Here is a 21038-nt window from a genome sequence, read left to right as displayed (position 1 = left end):
AGATAACAATCCAGAGATAATTACCTGAGCCATGGGCAAACTGGCATTGGGACAAGCAGATTGAACGTGTGGTTCAAAGAGTGGTGCGGGGAGAAGGGGTTTTGATTTGTGGGGCACTGACAATAGGTTTCTGGGAAGAGTGAGCTATTCCATTGGGATGGGCTCCACTCAAACCAGGCTGGCACCAGTATCCTGGTCAATCGTATAACTAGGATAGGAGTTTAAACTAACGCGAGTGGATTGCAGCGGAGGGCTCGGGTGATTTAGAAACCTAATGAGAAAAGCCGAGGCATCAGGACAGTATAGCAGATACAATAAAGACAGACAGAATGGGTTAGGAAGGGTATTTGAAGTAATAAAAAATGAAATTAAAGGTTCTTTATTTGACAGTGTTCACAATAAGACAGACGAACCAGTGGTGCAAGTTCTTTTTTATTAATTCATGGGATGAATTAGTGGTGCAAGTTCTTTTTTATTCATTCATGGAATGTGGGTGTTGCTGACGAGACAGCATGTAATAATCCTTGAAATTGAGTGGCTTGATGGGCCATTTCAGAGTCAACCACATTGCTGTGGGTCAGGCTTTAGGCCAGACTAGGTAAGGGTGGGAGATTTCCTTCCCTGAAGGACATTACTGAATCAGGTGGGTTTTTATGGCAATTGATGATAGTTGTCGTGGTCACAATTACTGAGACTAGCTTTATATTCCAGATTTATTAAAAAAAATATGGATTTGAACCCATATCCCCAGAGTATAAACCTGGGCCTCTGGATTATGAGTCCATTGACATTACCACTATGCCAACTTCTCCCATGCAATAAAGGATTTAGATTTAATTACCATTACTGAGGCATGGTTACAAGGTGATCAAGAAAATAAATATTCCGGGGACACAATATTTAGGAGAAACCGACAGAATAGGGAAGGAGGGGTAGCCCTGATAATAAAAGATGACATAAGGGCATTAGTGAGGAAGGACTGGGCCTCTGGAGATCATGAAGCAAAATCAATATGGAGGAAAGCCAGGAATGCGAAGAGTCAGAAAACACTGGTGGGAGTAGTTTATAGGCCCCCTAACAATAGTTATACCCTTGGGCAGAGCATTAAATAAGGCATTATTGGAGGTTGTAACAAAGACAATGTAATAATTATGAGGGACTTTAATTTTCATATAGACTGGGACAAATTGGTAAGAGCAGTCTAGAAGATGAGCTTGTAGAACATTTTCATTACAGTTTCTTGGAGCAATATGTTGTGGAACCAACCAGGGATAAAGCTGTCTTAGATTTAGTATTGTGTAAAGAAGCAGGGTTAATTAGTCGTGGTAGAAGATCGTCTGGGGAACAGTGATCATAATACCATTGAATTCCATGTAAGTTTGAAAGTAACATACTCCAATCACAAACAAGAATGTTAAATTTAAAGCCAATTACATGGGTATGAGGAGAGAATTGACTAAGGTTAACTGGGTAAGTAAATTAAAGGTATGGAGGTAAATTAACATTTAAAGAAATAATTCAAAATCTTCAACAAAAATATATTCCATTGAGAAACATAAACTCAGCAACAAAAAACAAAAACCCAACCGACCCATCCATGGCTCATTCAAGAAGTTAAGAACAGTATTGTATTAAAAGAAGAGGCTTATAATGTTGCATAAAACAGTAGCAAGTCTGAGAATTGGAAATGTTTTAGAAATGAGCAGAGGGCCACCAAAAAGTTGAGAAAAAGGGAAAAAAATAGAACATGAGAGTAACCTAACTAGGAACATAAAAATAGATTGCAAGAGCTTTTTCAGTACATAAAGAGGAACAAAGTAGCTAAAGTAAATGTTGGCCCCTTAGAAGCAGAGGCAACAGAAGTTATCATGGGGAATGAGGAAATAACAGACGTCAAACAAATATTTTGTATTGGTCTTCACAGTAGAAGACGTAAGTTTCATGCCAGAAATAGATGATAACCTAGGGGCTAAAAAGAGTGAGGAAGTTATCAGCAGAGAAAAAGTAGTAGTGAAACATGAGGGACTAAAGTCTGGTACCTAATGACCTGCACTCTAGGGTTCTAAATGGGATAGCTGCAGAGATAGTGGATGCGTTGGCTATGGCTTTTCAAAATACCTTAGAGTCAGGAATGTTCCCGCTAGATTGGAGGTTGGCAAATGTTACATCAGTTTTCAAGAAAGGAGAGACAGAGAAAACAGTAACTACAGGCCAGATAGTCTAACATCAGCTGTTGGGAAAATGTTGGAATCTATTATTAAGTAAGTCTTAACAATGCATTTGGAAAATCATAGTATGATTAGAATAAGTCAACATGGTTTTACTGAGAGGGAATCCTGTTTGACAAATTTGAGTTTTTTGAAGTTATAACTAATAGGTTACAAAAAGGGGAAACAATAGATCTAGTATAACTCGATTTCCAAAAGGCATTCAATAAGGTGCCTCACAGAGGTTTAATAGACAAGATAAGGGCTCTTGGAGTTGAGGTAGCATTTTAGCATGGGTAGGGACTGGTTAACAGATAGAAAGGAGAGAGTGGGTATAAACAGGGCTTTTCAAGCTAGAAGGCAATGAAAATTGGAGTGCCACAAGGGTCAGTGCTGGGGCGTCAACTATTTACAGTCTATTTTTTTATTAATTCATGGGATGTGGGTGTTGCTGGCTAGGCCAGAATTTATTGCCCAACCCTAATTGCCCTTGAGAAGGTGCTGGTGAGCTGCCTTCTTGAACTGCTGCAGTCCATGTGGTGTAGGTACATCCACAATGCAGTTAGTGAGGGAATTCCAGTGACAGTGAAAGAATGGCAATATATTTCCAAGTTAGGATTTTGTGTGGCTTGGAGGGAAACTTGCAGGTGGTGGTGTTTACATGCATCTGCTGCACTTGTCCTAGATGATAGCAGTTGTGGGTTTGGAAGGTGCAGTATAAGGAGCCTTGGTGAGTTCCTGCTGTGCCTCTTGCAGGTAATGCACACTGCTGCGACTGTGTGTTGGTGATTAGGGAGTGAATGTTTGTGGTTGCGGTGCCAATCAAGCCGGCTGCTTTGTTTTGGATGTTGTCGTGTTTCTTGAGTGTTATTGAAGTTGCACTTATCCAGGAAAGTATAAAGTATTCCATCACAGTCCTAACTTGTGCCTTGTAGATGGTTGACAGGCTTTAGGGAGTAAGGGAGTGGGTTACCCGTCGCAGGATTCCTAACCTTTGATCTGTTTTTATAGGCACAGAATTTATATGCCAAGTCCAGTTCAGTTTCTGGTCAATGGTAACCTCCAGGATGTTGATAGTGGGCGTTTCAGCGATGTAAATGCCACTGAATGTCAAGGGGCAATGGTTGGATTCTCTCTTGTTGGAGATGGCCATTGCCTGGAACCTATGTGGCACGAATTTTACTTGTCACTTGTCAGCCCAAGCCTGGATATTTTCCAGGTCTTGCTACATTTGAACATGGACTGCTTCAGTATCCAAGTCGTCGTGAGTGGTGCTGAACATTGTATAATCACCAGTGAACATCCCCACTTCTGACCTTATGATGGGAGGTCATTGATGAAGCAGCTGACGATGGTTGGGCCTAGGACACTACCCTGAGGATCTCCTGAAGTGGTGTCCTGAGTCTGAGATGAGTTACTTCCAACAACCACTACCATCTTTTGTGCTAGGTATGATTTCAACCAGCGGTGAGTTTCCCTCCCACCCCGATTCCCAGTGACTCCAGTTTTGCTAGGGCTCCTTGATGCCATACTAGGTCAAATGCTGCGCCTTGATGTCAAGGGCAGTCAATCTCATCTAATGACTTTGATGAAGAGACACAGAATGACACATCAAAATTTGCTGATAAGAAGCTTAGTGAGAAGGTAAGCTGTGGGGAGACACAGAGGCTGCAAAGAGATACAGACAGGTTAACTGAGTGGGCAACAAGATGGCAGATGGAGTATATTGTTGGGAAATGTGAAGTTATTCACTTCTGTCGTAAGAATAGAAAAGCAGAAAATGTTTTAAAAAGGTGAGAAACTTGTAAGTGTTGACGTTCAAATAGACTTGCACAAGGAATACAAAGTTGGCATACGGCACAGCAAGCAATTAAGGAGACAAATGGCATGTTCACCTTTATTGCGAGGGGACTGGAGTGCAAGAATGAACAAGTCTTGCTACAGTTGTAAGGATTTTGGTGAGACCGCAGCTGGAGTACTGTGTGCAGTTTTGGTCTCCACATTTAAGGAAGTATATATTTGCATTGTAGACATTTCAGTGAAGGTTCACTAGATTGGTTCCTGGAATGAAGGGCGGTTATCCTGTAATGAAAGGCTAAGTAAATTGAGCATATATTCTCTGGCGTTTATAAGAACGAGATGAGATCTCATTGAAACCTATAAAATTCCAAGGGCGCTTGATAGGATAAATGCTGAGAGATTGTTTCCAATGGTTGCGGAACAGTCTCAGGATAAGAGGCCAATCATTTAGGGCTATGATGTGGAGAAATTACTGCACTCAAAAGTTGCAAATTTTTGAAATTCTCTACTTCAGAGTGTTGTGGATACTCCATCGTTGAGTATATTTAAGGCTGGAATAGACAGATTTTTGGTGTTTCAGCGAATAAAGGGATTTGGAGAGCGGGCAGGGAAATGGGGTTGGGGCCAAGATCAGCTATGACCATACTGAATGATAGAGCAGGCTCAACAGGCTGTATGGTATACTCCTGCTCCTATTTCTTGTGCCTATGCCTGACATCCTGGAATTGTGGTCACTTTCAGAGGGTTAATGAGAGTGAACACTGACAGTTCGCCATCAACCCTCAACCATCCCACCAACACCCCCACTCCCCAACTCTTATTCTCCATAAAATCTTCCCCATAAAGGTGGTCATATATGGAGGGGTGGGTGAATTTAAATAATCCAGTAATGAATTGTTGAGGCTTCAGTCACAATAAGCATAAAGCATTTAGTCACGTGGTAGTATGGAACTTGAGTATTACTGACAAAAAGGGGACAAGCTGTTGAAATCTTTTGCCTTGCACTCATCAGGTCAGGCGCAAAAATCCCAACATTGCAAAGAGAGCCACAATTAAGACTGTATAAGAAAACAGTGCTGGTTGGTTGGCAAATCGATTCTGGTCAAGCCTTGCCATGGAGAATGCACTAGGGATCTGCTCTCCCCCAAGCTTTTGTTTAATTCAAAAGAGATGCAACGTCTGGACATGTGCGTTTCATCTGCAGAGGACAGGTTCCTACATATGAATATATGTAGCTTCTAGCAAGTGAGAGTGAGTCTATTTGCAAGCTCGATTGATAATCTTAAATTGGTTGTTAGCCTGATTCTTAGCATACTTCGGACAGGACGTACTAAACAACCCTATTGCCGAATCACATCTAATGTTTGACATTTGTTCTGAGTTTTGCAAGCACAGGCTGGTTGAGTACAGTCAGTACTTTGTCTATTGCAAGCAGCCAAAGGGACGTGCTGTTTGATATGATTCACCAAGCACTGGGATGTATGGCCTACATCCCTGGCATCATACCAGGACTGAAATTCATATACCGCATTATTTATTTGTGTAGTAGGTAGAAATTCTTTTTTGACTTGACAGCAGCATCTTGTTGGTGGAAAATATCACTCGTGTTGCTATTGTTTCATTGATGCTTTCTCCATGGCAATGCCTTGACTAATCAGATTTGACTTGTGAACAAATCACACTTTTTCATGCAGTCTAAATTGTTGCTCTCCTTTGAATTTGGCATTCTTGCATCTATCCTGATAAGGGCAAGATGAAAAGCTTTGACAGGATGTCTCTTTTTTCATCAATAGATAAATCATTTACTTAGTGGCAAGTAGAGAAAATTACTCAATAAAAACCTGTGTTCGGGCAAGATCCCAATACTCATCCACCTAACGTCTGTTGAGTACTTAATTAGGAAATGCTGGCAAACCTGTTAAAATGAAAGGCTTCAATCTGAAAACCTTGCAATATGGGTACCAATTACACTTTAGTTATTTACCTGTCTTTCCTATTATTCATATTCAAGGTATTTACAACATGAATAGAATGTTACTTAAAAATGTAAACAATTACACCATTTGTTGACTGTTGCTAGTGATATGAAAACAACTGAAGTGCAGTAATAAGCCCTCTATGCTCATATATAAAAGAATGAACACATGACATCTGTACAATGCCAGTAAGTTAAAAGGTCACATTATTTTTCTCCCCGATGTGCATGACAAATAAATACATTTCTTCAAAACTGTACTAGCTCACCTGGCTTAAGATCCAATGCTCCCAATGACTCTGAATGCAGGAAGTAAAGGGTTGGACCAACAGTAAATAGAACGTAGTTATCATGACGTTCATCCAAGATAATAAGCACTAAATCACCAACTTGGAAACTGTAAGAGAAAACAATAAAATATCAATAGTAAATTTGAATATTACTAAACTCATACTCAAATTCCAAACTGGTCATATCAGTAAGCCTAAAACGTTCAAAGAACAAGGATGCAGGAGTTCAAAACTTAATTTAACTCTCCAATGCCTTCACATCCTTTCTAAAGTATGGCGTCCAGAACTGGATACAATACTCCAGTTGAGGCTGGACCAGTGTTTAATATGGGTTGAACTTAACTTTTGTTTTTGTACTCTATGCCCCAATGATAAGGCCTAGGATGCTGTATGCTTTATTAACCTCTCAACCTGTCCTGCCACCTTCAATGATGCATGCAAATTTACACCCAGGTCTCTCTCTATTCCTGCATCCACTTTAGAATTGTACCCTTTATCTTATATTGTCTCTCCGCATTCTACCTACCAAAATGAATCACTTCACACTTCTCTGTATTTAATTCCATCTGCCACTTGTCCACTCTTTCCACCAACTTGTATGTTCTCTTGAAGTTCTACACTATTCTTCTCAGTTCATAATACCAAGTTTCAAATCATGTGCAAATTTTGAAATTCTGCCTCTTACACCAGGGTATAGGTGACTAATATATATCAGGAAGAGGAGTCCTAACACTGTTCACTGGGGAACTCCACTATAAACCTTCCTCCAGTCTGAAAAACAACTCTTCACCAAAATTCTTTGTTTCCGGTCACTGAGTTAATTTGGTAACCATGTTCCTATTGTCCCTATTATTCTGTGAGCTCTAACTGTGCTCAGGTCTGTTGCATGGCATCTTATCAAATGCCTTTAGAAGTCCATGCACACCACATCAACAGCATTAACAATCCTCTGTTACCCTCATCAAAAAACTTAAGCAAGTTAGTTAAACATAATTTGACCTTAACAAATCCATGCTAGCTTTCCTTAATTAACCTGCAATTTCCCAAGTGACTATTAATTTTGCCCCAAATTATTGTATCCAGAACCTTCCTCACCACTAAAGTTCAACTGACTGGCCTGTAGTTGCTGGGCTAAGCTTCACACCTTTTTGTTGAACAGGGTGCAAGCATTTGCAATTCTCCACCTCTATGCCACAACCACCCTGGAGTCTAATGAAGATTGGAAAACTATGGTCAATGCCTCTGCAATTTCCAATCTCAGTATCCTTGGATGCATCTCAGCGGTCCTGATGCCTCATCAACTAAGTACAGGCAGCCTATTTAATACCATCTCATCAATTAAAAGCCCTTCTAATGTTTGACTTACCTTCTCTTTCATCATTACCAGCATTTTCTTCCATAGTAAAGATGGATGCAAATTATTAATTTAATACCTCAACCATGTCCCCTGCCTCCCTGCATAAATCCCCGTCTTGGTCCTTAATCGGTTCCATTTCTCCTCTTACCATCCTTTTCTATTTATAATCCTATAGAAGACTTCAGGATTTCTTTTTGTTAGCTGCCAGTCTCTTCCCGTTAAGGATGAATTACACCAGTCTTGGTTAATGAAATAAAACTCTTGGGAAACCTCAAACATTTTGATCATGCCCCTCTTAATATAGGACAGTGATCCAAGGCAGTATATAGAAGCACATGGACAACTGGACACTGAGTCTAAAAAGGATATAGTAAACAATTCAAAAGAAACTTCTCTATCCAGGGAATGGTTAGAATGTGGAACTTGCTACAAAATGGAGCAGCTGAAGCAAACAGCATAAATCCATTTAAGAGGAAACTAAATAAACATGAGAAACTGATAGAAGGACATGTTGAGAGGGTTAAGTAAAGAGAAGTAGGAGGAAGCTCGTGTGAAGCATAAACACCGACATCGACCAATTGGGCCAAATGGTCTATTTTTCTGCTTGGACCAAACCACATTGAATAATTCCTTCAAAAGCCCCTCCAGGCCAGTTTCTCTGTTATGGATAAAACTGCAAAAGCTGCTTCTTCAAGAGGTGCTTGAGAAAACCTAGGGTCTGATGTCGGGCTGAAGCGCTGCATTGTACTGGTGCATACTTAATATTTATTACCCTAGGTTAGTAGAAAATCAACTGCAACCTTTGGACGATAATTTGAATGACTATTTACTGCAATATGCCTCAAGTTACAAGAGGACAGTCACATGTGATAGCAGGTAAAGTGTATAGTTTAGCTTCAGCAGTTCATCTTTGGAAATTGTTTAATTCTGTTTAATTTTAGTATTAAGGTGCATTTAGAGAAAAGTTCTTTTTCTGTTATGAGGCCTAGACTTACCTTCTTGTGGAGCAGGGGCCAGGAACTCCAAAGTCCCGACAGACCTCAGGAGTACTGTGTATGCGCGGGCTGGGGGCGGGCAGGACACGCACAATCCAACATTTTGTAGTTCTTCGGGCTGTGTTTTCAACCACAGTTTGCTGGTTAATTGACGTATACCTCATATTAACCCAGATATTAGGAGTATAAGATAGATATTATAAATTGTTTCATCTTTCTGACCTTGTATCAAAGTTTGTTCAAAATCTGTGGATTCTTGTGGCTTTATTCTCAGAATCATTATAGTGCAGAAGGCCTATCGAGTCAGCACTGGCTCTCTGAAAAAGCCTTCCACCTAGCTCCACTCCCCTGCCTTATTCCTGTAACCTTGCACATTATTTATTTTCAGGTAGCAATCCAATTATCTTTTAACAAGTGTCTTGAAACTCATATTTTTTCTACTTTTAAACAAAATGTTATTGGTCCCTAACCAGATCTTATCAAAAACTTGGGGGTCTGGTTCAGCATCATAACACTAATTAATACTAATTAATATTTGGGGTGAGTAAGGGGAGTCTGAACACTGCAGAACTTTAGTACTGATGGGAGTTCAATCTAACACCAACTATATTTTTAAGTTGTACATAAAGGAACAGAAGTGCAGGAAACTCTCAGCATAGATACATAGTATAATAAATGAGCCATCATGAATCTTCAGTTGTATTCACAGACAGCATATTTCTATTTCATTTAAAAAGGGATAGCACAGAAAGAGAGAAGTGCAAGACCATATTCTGAGGTAGAAGAAGTTAATTCTCACACATGCAGGGAACCATTGAGTTACTGGAACTGAACTGGGTCTATAACATAGAGTTGGACAAATTAGATGTACAGTAATTCGGGGAAGGATAATTCTAAGCAGCATTGTGGCACAGTGGAGCAAGGTACCTTTTAAAGGCTGATAGGCTAGGAAAGAGTGGTAGTAAAGGGGGATTCTGGTGTGCGGGAAGCAAACATCATTTTTATTTTGATGGTTGCAATAGCAAGTTCAATCGTATGTTGCCTTCCTAAGTGCCATAATTAACATCAAGAAACACTGAAAATCTTCTGGAAAGAGAACCAGAATAGCTAATCATCCTGGTCCTTGTTGGAACAAAACAACATAGGTGGCAGTACATCTTGAGATAATGCAGAGTGTCTTTAAGAAAACAGTTAATGGATTGAAAAACATCTCAAGGGTGGTCATCCCTATATTGCTTCCCTTGCACGGTATAATAAAATTTACAGTGTCATATGTGACTGTAGGGTTGAGCTGGTGAGAAGGATTCACATTTTTGGGGCCATTTTGCAAAAGGAAAGTCCACACTGAAGGAGTAACCATCATCTGAATTGAAGTAAACTTGTAGAGAGGGTAAATGGAGCAAAATGGCGTGATGTGGGGGAACTGTTTGAACTTGAAATGGGAAGCTGGATTAACAAAGCTATTAGGAACATAGGAAATAGGAGCAGTAGGCCATTTGGCACATCCAGCCTGCTCTGCCATTCAAACAGGTCAGGGCTTATTAGCTATGTGTAAAAACAAAAATACCTGGAAAAACTCAGCAGGTCTGACAGCATCTGCAGAGAGGGATACAGTTAACGTTTTGAGTCTGTATGACCCTTCATCAGAACTAAGACATATAGAAATGTGATGAAATATAAGCTGGTAGAGGAGGGTGGGTGGGACAGGTAGAGCTCAATAGGGGGCCAGTGATAAGTGGAGGCCAAGAAGAGACTGCCAAAGATGTCATAGACAAAAGGACAAAGGGGTGTTGACTGCGGTGATATTATGATGGTGGAGGTATTTTTGTTTTTGTTCTAGATTTCCAGCATCCGCAGTATTTTGCTTTTATCTTATTAGCTATATATTACGCCATTTTTCCCCCATGATCCCCATAACTCTCGATGCCATCAGTATCCAGAAATCTATAGATTTTGGCATTGAACATACTCAATGATTACGCTTCCACAGCCCTCTGGTGAAGTCCAAAGATTCACCACCCTTTGATTGAATAAATTTCTCCTCATAGTCTTAAATGGCCTCCCCCTTATTCTAAGACTGTGTTCCCTGGTTCTAGGCTCACCAGCCAGAGGAAATATCCTATCCACATCTACCCAGTCACACCCTGTAAGGATTTTGTAAGTTTCAATGAGGTTCTAGAAGAAGTTGAAAACTTTGCTAAAAAGAAGAAATACTACAAAAAAAGGTGCATTTTTGAGATAGTGCCAAATAACACTTGTGAAAACAGATCAAGAATGGCAGAAGTGTGTGGCAGTGGGGGGCTAGAGGATCTGGAGCTGTGAATTAGAGCCTGCTTTGGTGAGAGAGCTAGGGTTTTGGCTGGAATCTTTCGTTCAGGGTTGGGACCTCTATTTCCAATCTTGATCAACAACAACAAAAAAGCACACTTAACCTTCCTCTCATTTTTCAGGGCAATCGTCCAATGGATTTTGCAGAGCTCAGTCAATGCAGGAAACCTCAGAGGGAGCAGCAGAGAGAATCCATGCAGAAACAGTGCCCCCTTTTTATAGCACTAGCTCCCATATTCTAGTAAGAGTTTAAATGTCTTGAAGCTTCTTTGTAGAAGGTTGTGGTGGGTGAAGGGCTAAGGTGAGGGTAGTCAGGCGGTAGGGGTTAGTCAAGTCAGTTCGGAGGGGGGCGGTGGGTGGTGGTAGTGCCGGACGGTCGGGGGTTGGTCAGCTGATGGGGGCTAGTCAGGTCGACTCGGCAGGGTGGGGGGAAAAGAGTTGGGGGTGTCAGGGAGAGGGTTAGGGGCCATCTAATAGTGTCAGAGGGGGTAGGGGAGGTGCAGGGTCAGTTAGTGTGATTAGAAGATCAGTTCTGTAATTAGCCTGGTGTTAGACTAAGGTTTAATTTGTCTAGCATTTCCTAGGTAGCAACCAGATAAATAAACCAGAACTATCCCAAGATTCCAACTCTCACTCAGAATTGGACTTTTTTGGAGGGTCCAGAGGAGCAGGGGAATTGCCCATTGGAAGCTCAAATGTTCTGGGCAATTCTGACAGAATCACTGCGTTGGGACTTCTGAGGAGTGTTTTTGGGGGGGATAAATTCAGTCTCCGACTATCCAGGTATTGGAAGATCTGGACCTTTATTTACCCCAGGATAGACCACAAGTTAGTTAGGAAGGTGCTCAAGGTGGTCTTGTTAATGATTGAAACCTCAGAGTCTTTTGTTTTGCAGGCAGAGGATGATCCTTTTTTCATCCAGATAGTTAAAGAACAGGTACTGCACTGCAAGTGTAATGATCAGAATGTTATCGGACCTGATTTTTTAACAAATGTCAACATGAAAAAAATGCTTTGAATCATGAAATAATAAACATTCTGATTTTTTCAATGTTGGTTAATAGCACATCTAAGTCAGCCACTAAAATTTATTTTACTTCTAAATCATTGTACTGGGCAAATCAACACCAGTCTTGTAACAATCATACGTATAACACCAACTTTTGCTTTAAGTTGTCCAATAAAAACTTTCATCTTCAATAGTTCTAATGAAAGGTTAATTCTGAAGCATTAACTTATCTGTACTCTCCTGATGTTTTAAATTCTGATCTTGTTTCAGCTTTAAGCAAAATGTTTTCCTGATGGACTTGTTCCGTTAATACAAATAAGTGGTACTTTGTGCCCTAACTTTTCCTCATTTTCCACACCAGAGCAGATAAGGCTGCAGGCTGGTCCTTTATCATATTGAAGTGAACCACTCCATCCAGAGGCTGAAGTGAGAACTGATCAAGCTAGTTTTTTTCAATGGCGTGCAAAGGAAAGTGAGACGATGCTGGAACTCAAATCCTCAAATCTCTTAACCATCTGGTCAGGAGGAAGTCATTCCGTTTTTCATCGTCTTGCAGAGATAAACAAGATAGTGTCACTAAACGAAGTTGCAGATAATCAAAAATAAGGAGAGCAAAGATGTGATGATGGTTCAGTAATCTGAGACAAAATTAGGAAGGGAAAAAAAAATTCAATTGCTCAATATTTCTAATACAGGTAGCTATCCAGCAATCCCTACCAAAAAGATTTTGTAGTAGAAATAACGGTAAAACCACCAGTGTTCACCGTTCTTAAAGAGTAAATTGGACAGCAACTTCTGGTGACCATGCACACGGTTAAATGTGGAAATCAGGAAGTTGCTGTTTAAGTTGCCCTATAGCTACATAAGCTGTACAATACCAGTATTTTGCCCAGAGACCCACCATTGAAAGATATGAACCAGAACGATGTATGGGTGCTTGCATGATACATACTTGCTAAATATGCCATTATGGGTTAGGGCTTGTCAATTCAAATGTGAATAAATTTTAACTGTGAGATAAGTTTCAAATACTACCAAACAACATCTCTGGCACTGAAAATTAACCCTTACAAATGTGGTGTCCCATTCCTTCAGATTTTAAATGTTGTTAGGAGTTTTAAAAAAATTAAAAATGACCATTTTTAAAACTTTTGCTCTCTATCTCTTTTATCACTAGCTTTTAATCCCATCTGTCTTTGACTCTCTCTATTACTCTTTTGTTACATGTTCCATCATTGAACGATCCCATATTTCCTGGTTCAGACTTGGTCAAGAATCATAGAAATTTACAGCAGAGAGGAAGGCTTCTGCCTATCACGCCTTTTTGAAAGGGCAGTTGTGCTTAGTCCCTCATCCCCAGTTCGTCTTCAACTACCTTTTAAAGATATTTATGGAATTGGCTCCCAATACCTTTTTTCAGATACAATGTTCTAGATTCTGACAATTATGAGGAAAATTTCTCATCTCCCCTCTAGATCTTTTGCTAATGATCTTGAATCCATGATATGCAGTTATTTATGCACATGCTGAAGAGAATTTTTTTTACCCCCTATTTACTCTATAGCAAAACCTCTCATCATCTTGAAAACCCCTATTATGTCACCTCCTAGCTCTGCTCCCGAAGAGAACAGGCATAACTTTTGAACATATAACAGAAACCCCTCATTCAAAGCAATATCTTTGCAAACCTTGAATAAAATTAAAAGTAAGGAAGGTATACTAAAATCCGTTTCAAACCTTGGTGAGGCCATGCTTAATGTATTGCATGCTGTTCTGGTTGCCATGTTATGAAAAGGATATGGAGGCACTGGAGTAAGTGCAGAGATGATTTACAAGGATGATACCAAAAATGCGTGGGTATACACATGGGGAAAGGATTGACAGGCTGGGTCTTTATTCTCTTTGCAAAAAGAAGGAAGGTTGAGGGGTTGACCTAATAGAGGTCTTTAAAATTATGAAGGGTTGTGATAGAGTGGATATGGAGAGAATATTTCCTCTTGTGGGGTACAGCATAAGTAGAGACCGTCAATATAAGATAGTCACCAAGAAATCCAACGGAGAATTCAGAAGAAACATTTTTTACCCAAAGAATGGGAAGAATGTGAAACTCACCATTACAGGGAGTGATTGAAGGTGAATAGTATGGATGAATTTAAGGGGATGCTAGACAAGCATTTGAAGAGTAGATTTGGGAGGAGGGGCAAGTGGACCCACAAATGTCAGCATATACTTGTTGTCAGCATATAATGGCCCGTTTGTGTCATATGTCCTATATGATCCTATATCCTTCCTAATGCTTTTACATCTTGCCTGATATCTGGTGTCTCAATGTTTAGAACATCCAGCTGAAAAATTAGTGATTTATATAGTTTTAGCATGACCCCTTTGCTTTACTCTGATCCTCCATTTATAAATACGAGTAACCCATATGCTTTTATTCAACCTCAGTAAGGATTCTGAGATATATAATTGCCTGCCTTGTTCACATAGGTTCCCAACTGCTCTGCAGAGGGTGCTGCATTGCTTTTTTTTCTAAAAATGCAAGGTCCAATTAAAAATCCCGTAGAAAGTCTGTGGGCAATCATTCACTGTTGACCGCAAAATCTGAGCCAGTGTTTTAAAGGGTTGTTTGGGGCGCGGCAGCTTTGGTGGAGGAAACTGGGAGAATTAAATATTTTCACAATCCTGCAACTGCCCAACCCAATCTTAAATGTATCCAACATCAGTTGTGCGACTTAGTTTCTCTTTATGTAGCTAAATCCACACATTGTAAATAACCATACACGTACAATCACAAAACATATCAATGAATATTTAACAATACATTTTTAATAAATAGAACATACTTACTCTCGAATAGCTATTTTGTCAGAATGTCTAGAAGATACAGAAGACATGCTCTGAGACATCTGAAAAATCAGAAGGAAAAACAATTAGCCCAAGAAAATTTTATAAATTTTAGAAAAGTACATTGCAGCCAAAGCACAACAGTATGCTGTCTGGGCTGGTGTTGGTCTCATACTGTATCTCAATCCACTATTCCAATAACCTTTAATATTTCCTTTTGAATGTTTATCTAATTATCTCTCAAATGTGTTCATAATCATGAGGCGTCTGAACAAAGTGGATAGGGAGAAACTGTTCCCATTGGCAGAAGGGTCAAGAACGAGAGGACACCAACTGACAGAACAACCAAAAGCAACATGAGAAAAAAGCCTTTTTGACACATAGCAAGTGGTTAGGATCTGGGATGCACTGCCCGAGAGTGTGGGGAAGGCAGTTTCAGTCACGGCTTTCAAAAGGGAATTGGATAAATACCCAAAGAGAAAAGATTTGCCGGGCTGGGGGTGGTGGTGGTGAAGGGCAGGTAAGTAGGACTAGTTCAGTTGATCTTACAGAGAGCCGATAGGGGCATGGCAGGTCACAGCCTCCTTCTTTGCTGTTACCATTCTATGATTCTATAAGCTTTGTTTACATGACAAAGCACAAATATAGGAGATGCTTCTCTTGGTATAAAATTAATGTTGTGGGATCATCAAATCATAGGTGGGCACTGGAAGAAGTCAGTAAATATGCAGTCTAACAAACTAAATAACATAAAAAAATTAAACAACTAAATTGACTACATCTCAAAACGTCTTTAGGAAACTTGAAGAAATTTCCTGCATTAACTGAGTTCCATGAGTACTTTGAAGCGTTCACTAGGACATCAACCAACCTGGTGTTAGAAACACCGTCTAATAAAACAATGTTCATTATTAATTAACTGTTAGGGATCTGTCAATGCTTTAACCATCGTTCATTTCCTCAGGATATCTCTAAATTCTCTCAAACATATTATTTTGAAGGATAGTCACTATTAAGTAAACCAGCAAACAATTTGCTTATAACAAGGACCCAACAAAAATAATAAAGTAGTTGACCAGTTAACCTGCTTTTAATGGTAACTGTGAAGGATAATGTTAGTCAGGATATCAGGAAAATTCACTGCTCTTCTTCAAAAGATGCGACAGGATTTTTTATATCCAAGTAAAATGGCAAATGGCACTTTAGCTTAACAGATCATCTGACAGCTCCAACACTCCACTACACCCTCACATTTTACAACCTAGCTCATACCCCAGAGTGAGACTTAAACTCTCAAATCTTCTTGTTCAGAGACAGGAGAATTCTGCTGAGCCAAGCCAATAGTAAAATAGCACATTCAAAGTTCAATTTGTTTTCTAGAAAATATAACAACTTGATTACATATTGCAATTTAAAAAAAATTGTGCATTGATGTGGCATTGCTGGCAAAGCCAGCATTTATTGCATATCTTTAATTGCCTTAAAGGTGGCAGTAAGCCACTTTTTTGAATTGATGCTGTTCATGTTATGTAGCAACACCCACATTGTTAAGGAGGGAGTTTGAGGATTTTTGACCCAGCGATGATGCAGGAATGGTGTGAGACTTGGAGGAGTACCTGTACCAGGTGGTGGTCCCATGTGCGTGCTGCCCTTTTTCTTCTAGGCAGTAGAGATAATGCGCTTGGCAAGTGCTGTCGAGGAAGCCATGGTAAGCAGCTGCAGTACGTCTTCTAGATGATACACAGTGCTGACCCAGTGCTCCAGTTATAGAGGGAGTGAATATTTAAGGTTGTGGATGGGGTGTCAATCAAGTGGGGTGCTTTGTCCTGGATGGTGTCAACTTGTGTTGTTGGAGCTGCAGCCATCTGGAGCATATTCTATGTATTCCATTGCATGGCATGACATGTGCCTTATAGATAATGGATAAGTTCTGGAGAGTCAAGTTAATCACAGAATACCCAACCTCTGGTCTGCTCTTGTAGTACAATACTGATGAGCCTGGTCAAGTTTAGCTTCTGGTCAATGATGACACAATGATGACACTCAGGATGTTGATGACCTTGGTGAGACCACAGCTAGAGTATTGCATACAGTTTTGGTTTCCTATCTAAGGAAAGATATACTTTGCACAAACACTCACCAAACTAATTCATGGGATGGAGGGGTTGTCCTATGAGGAAAGATTAAATAGACTGGGCCTTTATTCTCTGGGGTGTAGAAGAATGAGAGGTGATCTCAATCAAACAAAACTCTTACAGGGCTCGTCAGGGTAGATGCAGGAAGGAAGCTTTTCTTGGGTGGGGGGGGTACACAAGTCTCAGAATAAGAGGTTGTTCTTTTAGGGCTATGATGAGGAGGAATTTCTTCATTCAGAGGGTGGTGAATCTTTGGAATTCCACGCTCCAGACAGCTGTGGAGGCTTAGTTGTTGAGTATGTTCAAAACTGAGATCGACAGATTTCTGAAGTAGATCAGCCATGATCTCACTGAATGATGTCATGGGCTCAACGGGCTGAATGGCCTACTCCTGTTCCTATTTCTCATGTTGATGGTGAGGGATTTGATAGTACTGTTGTTGAATGTCAAGGGGAGGTAATTAGACTCTCTCTTGTCACACAAAGATGGTCATTGCCTGGCACTTAGGTGGCACAGATGTTACTTGCCATTTAGTCGCAAGCCTGAATGCTGCCAAAAGTATGATCAAATTTAAAATTCTCCACATTGAAATAGATATCTGTTTCCCAATAGTGAATTTTAAATACTGTTGCGATGGCATTCAGGTTTCTCTGATCATTACAGTTTTTTTCTTCCAACAGATTTAGTAATGGTCTCTCTGCTTCACTCATTGGGTTTCTGGCATGTTAGCAAAACAGGATGAGGAAATCTGGTGGGTAACAATGGTGCAGCTAGAAACAAGAGAGAAAAATGGGAAGAAAAGAAAGTGGATCTTCCAGAATTTTCCTATCCTAGGATCTTTCAAAGTCTCTTCCATAATCAACCATCTTGATTACGTAGAGACATGTAGCATCACCAGGGTTGAGCTAGTAACATGAAAGGATAAACTGTGTGTTTAATTTTGCAATTTTACAGTAATTTATATTTTGGCCAAAAACTATATAACTATTTCATACTTATTGCACCAAGATTTACAAATAATATATTTAGACAAATGTTACCAATTGGATGAAGGCAATCTCAGAACCAATAGTTTCAAAGTACAAAACATGGAAATGAAATAAAATGATTTTATAAAAATGTTCTTTCACAAAAAGGAAGTGCAATATTTGATGATTTAACGTATTTTGATCTCAGAACTGATCAGAGAAGGCATTTAAGTAGTGAGGCCCAATTCCAAGGGAGGGAATTAAACTTGAGTACATGAGTTCTCCCAAAGATCGCTATTGGTCAGCTCAGTAAGAGCATTGGCAGATATTCTGTTCTGCCTCGGTTATAAAGCAAAAGGAGATAAAAGACTGAAGAGGCGTGGTGGAGTGACTGGTGGTTGAAGGGAAAGCAGTTCTTGGAATCTTCCTTCACAACACATGAAGATCCCAAAATCATGCGCAAGCTCTGAGGCAGCAATGACAAATGTGGAGTGGAGACTCTGGAGAGAAAGTTCTGGGACTGACTCAATGGCCCTTTGATATGCACATGCAGGTTTTTATGTTTGTCTGAGATTCAAATGGCACATTCTAAGAGAATTTTCTCCAAAGCCCCATCAGTGTCTACAAAACAATCGTTGAAAAAGCCATCACTCTCTAGCTGTCTCTCCCGGCTCTGACAGCTCTCGTGTGCTCGCCTCTTCCCCCGTGCCTTGGGATCATAGTAATATTTGAATGTTAAAATGGAGTCACAATGGACAAAAGTTTGGGAACCATTGCTTTGGAATTTAAAACTGAAATTCTGCACATAGCAATCAATTTTAGATCAGTATGTCCAATTTCAGATCTTATCATTTTCTATGTTCACCAAGGTTTGCATCCTGTGGTATAGAAACTAGAATTGTGAACATTATTAACACTACAAATTGCAAGTGTTTACAAAAAGAGCGATCAAAAATCAATCATCAAAGAAGAATCCAGTACTGTTAGCGATACACTATTGGATTTATTTTCTGAAATAGTACATAAACCTATTAATGGATCTGAGGGCAGTGCTGGGACTCAAAAATTGAAAATGTATCTACAGCTTTTTGCCACCTTCATTTGCTGTAGGGGAAAGTTACATAATTTAGAAAATTAGAGTTCACATGTCCGAACATTCTACTGATAACCCATGTTGGTAAACAAAATGTAACTCCTAAAAAATGCCTGAGGAATCCTGTCCATAAAAACATATTTTGAATCCGATATATAAGTGACATCTTTACACAATTTTTTGTGACATATAAACCTTAAACTGTTATTTACAATCAATCTTTGCCACCACACATACAAGAGTTACGTGTAGCCTTTGCACCATTTTAATGAATGCTCCATTTGTAAGGATTCCAATTGAAGCTAAAATCCATCTACAAAAAAAAACTCCCATAAAACACTAATCAAGCTAGTCACAGACAAAGATTTTCCCAAATAACACAGTATTTTTTTCAATACCGGAGAAATTTTAGTGGTTAAATTTAAAATTGACCTGATATGACTGTTGGTGTAAAAGATTATTAAAGCTCTATCAAATGATAAAGTAATTCAATGATAGGTATAGCAGAGAAAACATTGTGCACATCTAACAATATTCCCTTTGTGATGATTCAATTACACTCTAGCTTTCAAAGATGGACACCAATTTGTGACATTTAAAAATTAACTTCAATGCAATTAAGATAATTCATTAGAAGGCAGTTGAAACAAATAATCTAATAGGAAAACAATGTAGCCAATAACCCTGAGAAAAAGATACGGATGTGTCACAAAGAACTGGCAAGATACAAGTGCTAAACCATGGTAACAGTCATTGCAGTTATGTCGTAGAGCATAATGACCAGATTGCCATGAAATGAAAGTGAATTCCCAACTGTTTCGTGTTTATTTCCCTTATGAAATGAAGTGTGTGCCTGGTCATCCTTTTGAAAACATTTCCATTCAGATGACTACAATGAGATACGGTTAAAGCTTAGCTCATTTCATATTTTTTTCATGTGTCTGCAACATCATAAATATTTTTGTGATAAATGTTTCATGTACAAGCTGATGTTTGAATCTGGAGGTATTTAAAGAGATGGTGATCTTTATAAAATCTGAGATAAAGAAAGCTGTTTGAAAGGTGAAGTATAATGATTCCCAACTCGTGGATCCAAAATTGGTAGGCACTTCACGTCTCCAGCACTTAAGTAAAGTGTGTCACAGTATCCTGAAGGAATGGTTGATGATACAATTCATGTTGTGGGTCCAAAAATCATTCTATCAGCACAGAGAGCTTTCAGAAAAATTAGATTATTTGTATGCTTGTAAGGTTATGGATGGAGATCTTGTGGTGCAGTGGGTAGCGAGCCTGACTCTGAGCCAGAAGCTGAGGGAAATCCCAGCCCAGAACTTGATGGCCAAGGAAGGTGCGGTTATAATGCAGCCAAATGGGTTGAGTATCAATCTACAATTCCATCCAACACATGTCAGTGACAGGCAGTAAGAGCCAGGGAGACTCCTGATCAGCCATGTGATGGAAAGAAAGCTGTAGCCTCTACCATCACTATCCATAACTTCAGAAAACAACAATATAAAAAGTGCATGTTGCCACAACAACTCAGATTCACTGAGTGAACTGTAACACACCATCACCAAGGTTACTGGAGAACACCAAGTGATGAATATTGCATAAAACAAGGTGTGCGCTACAATGCAGTTTTTGTAAACTTGCCACTGAAAACAATGAAACATTTTTTTTTTGGTTAACATTAGCCTTATAACACTTTGTACAAAACAGTCACGAAGACTTACCGCCAGACATTTTTGTACCATATTGTTAGTAGTGATTTTTCATTCAGGCACAGAACAACACATTGATTTAAAAAAAAATAGCAAGACCCACAATTGACCAAAAGCCATCTACTGATATAGGAAATAAGATAAACTAACAATTCAGAACAAACGTACCATTGCAAGGGAGTTATAAACATTAAGCTGCAAAACATGCCAGAGATTACAAACATGCAACAGACTTTGAAGTCAATATCAAAAAAGCAATTAGAACATTAAATGTGTATTTCCCAGAAAATTCTCTAAAGCTCTTTTCTGAAAA

The 21038-nt window shown here is 39.4% G+C and overlaps 1 protein-coding gene across 2 annotated transcripts in view; it reads right to left on the bottom strand.

The window, feature by feature from the left end:
* Nucleotides 1–21038, bottom strand: part of rb1cc1 (RB1-inducible coiled-coil 1) — a 188996-nt gene that overhangs the window by 30345 nt on the left and 137613 nt on the right. For both annotated transcript variants that reach the window (XM_041189528.1, XM_041189529.1), the window contains 2 exons: nucleotides 14812–14870; nucleotides 6252–6379 (listed from right to left, as the gene is read on the bottom strand). In XM_041189528.1, the coding sequence (XP_041045462.1) occupies nucleotides 6252–6379; nucleotides 14812–14870 (187 nt within the window). The remainder of the gene's footprint in view (nucleotides 1–6251; nucleotides 6380–14811; nucleotides 14871–21038) is intronic.

This window comes from Carcharodon carcharias, chromosome 6, assembly GCF_017639515.1.
Source record: "Carcharodon carcharias isolate sCarCar2 chromosome 6, sCarCar2.pri, whole genome shotgun sequence".
Classification (NCBI taxonomy): Eukaryota; Metazoa; Chordata; class Chondrichthyes; order Lamniformes; family Lamnidae; genus Carcharodon; species Carcharodon carcharias.
The sequence above is the reverse complement of the archived record's forward strand: the minus strand, read 5'-3'. Positions and strand labels throughout refer to the sequence as shown.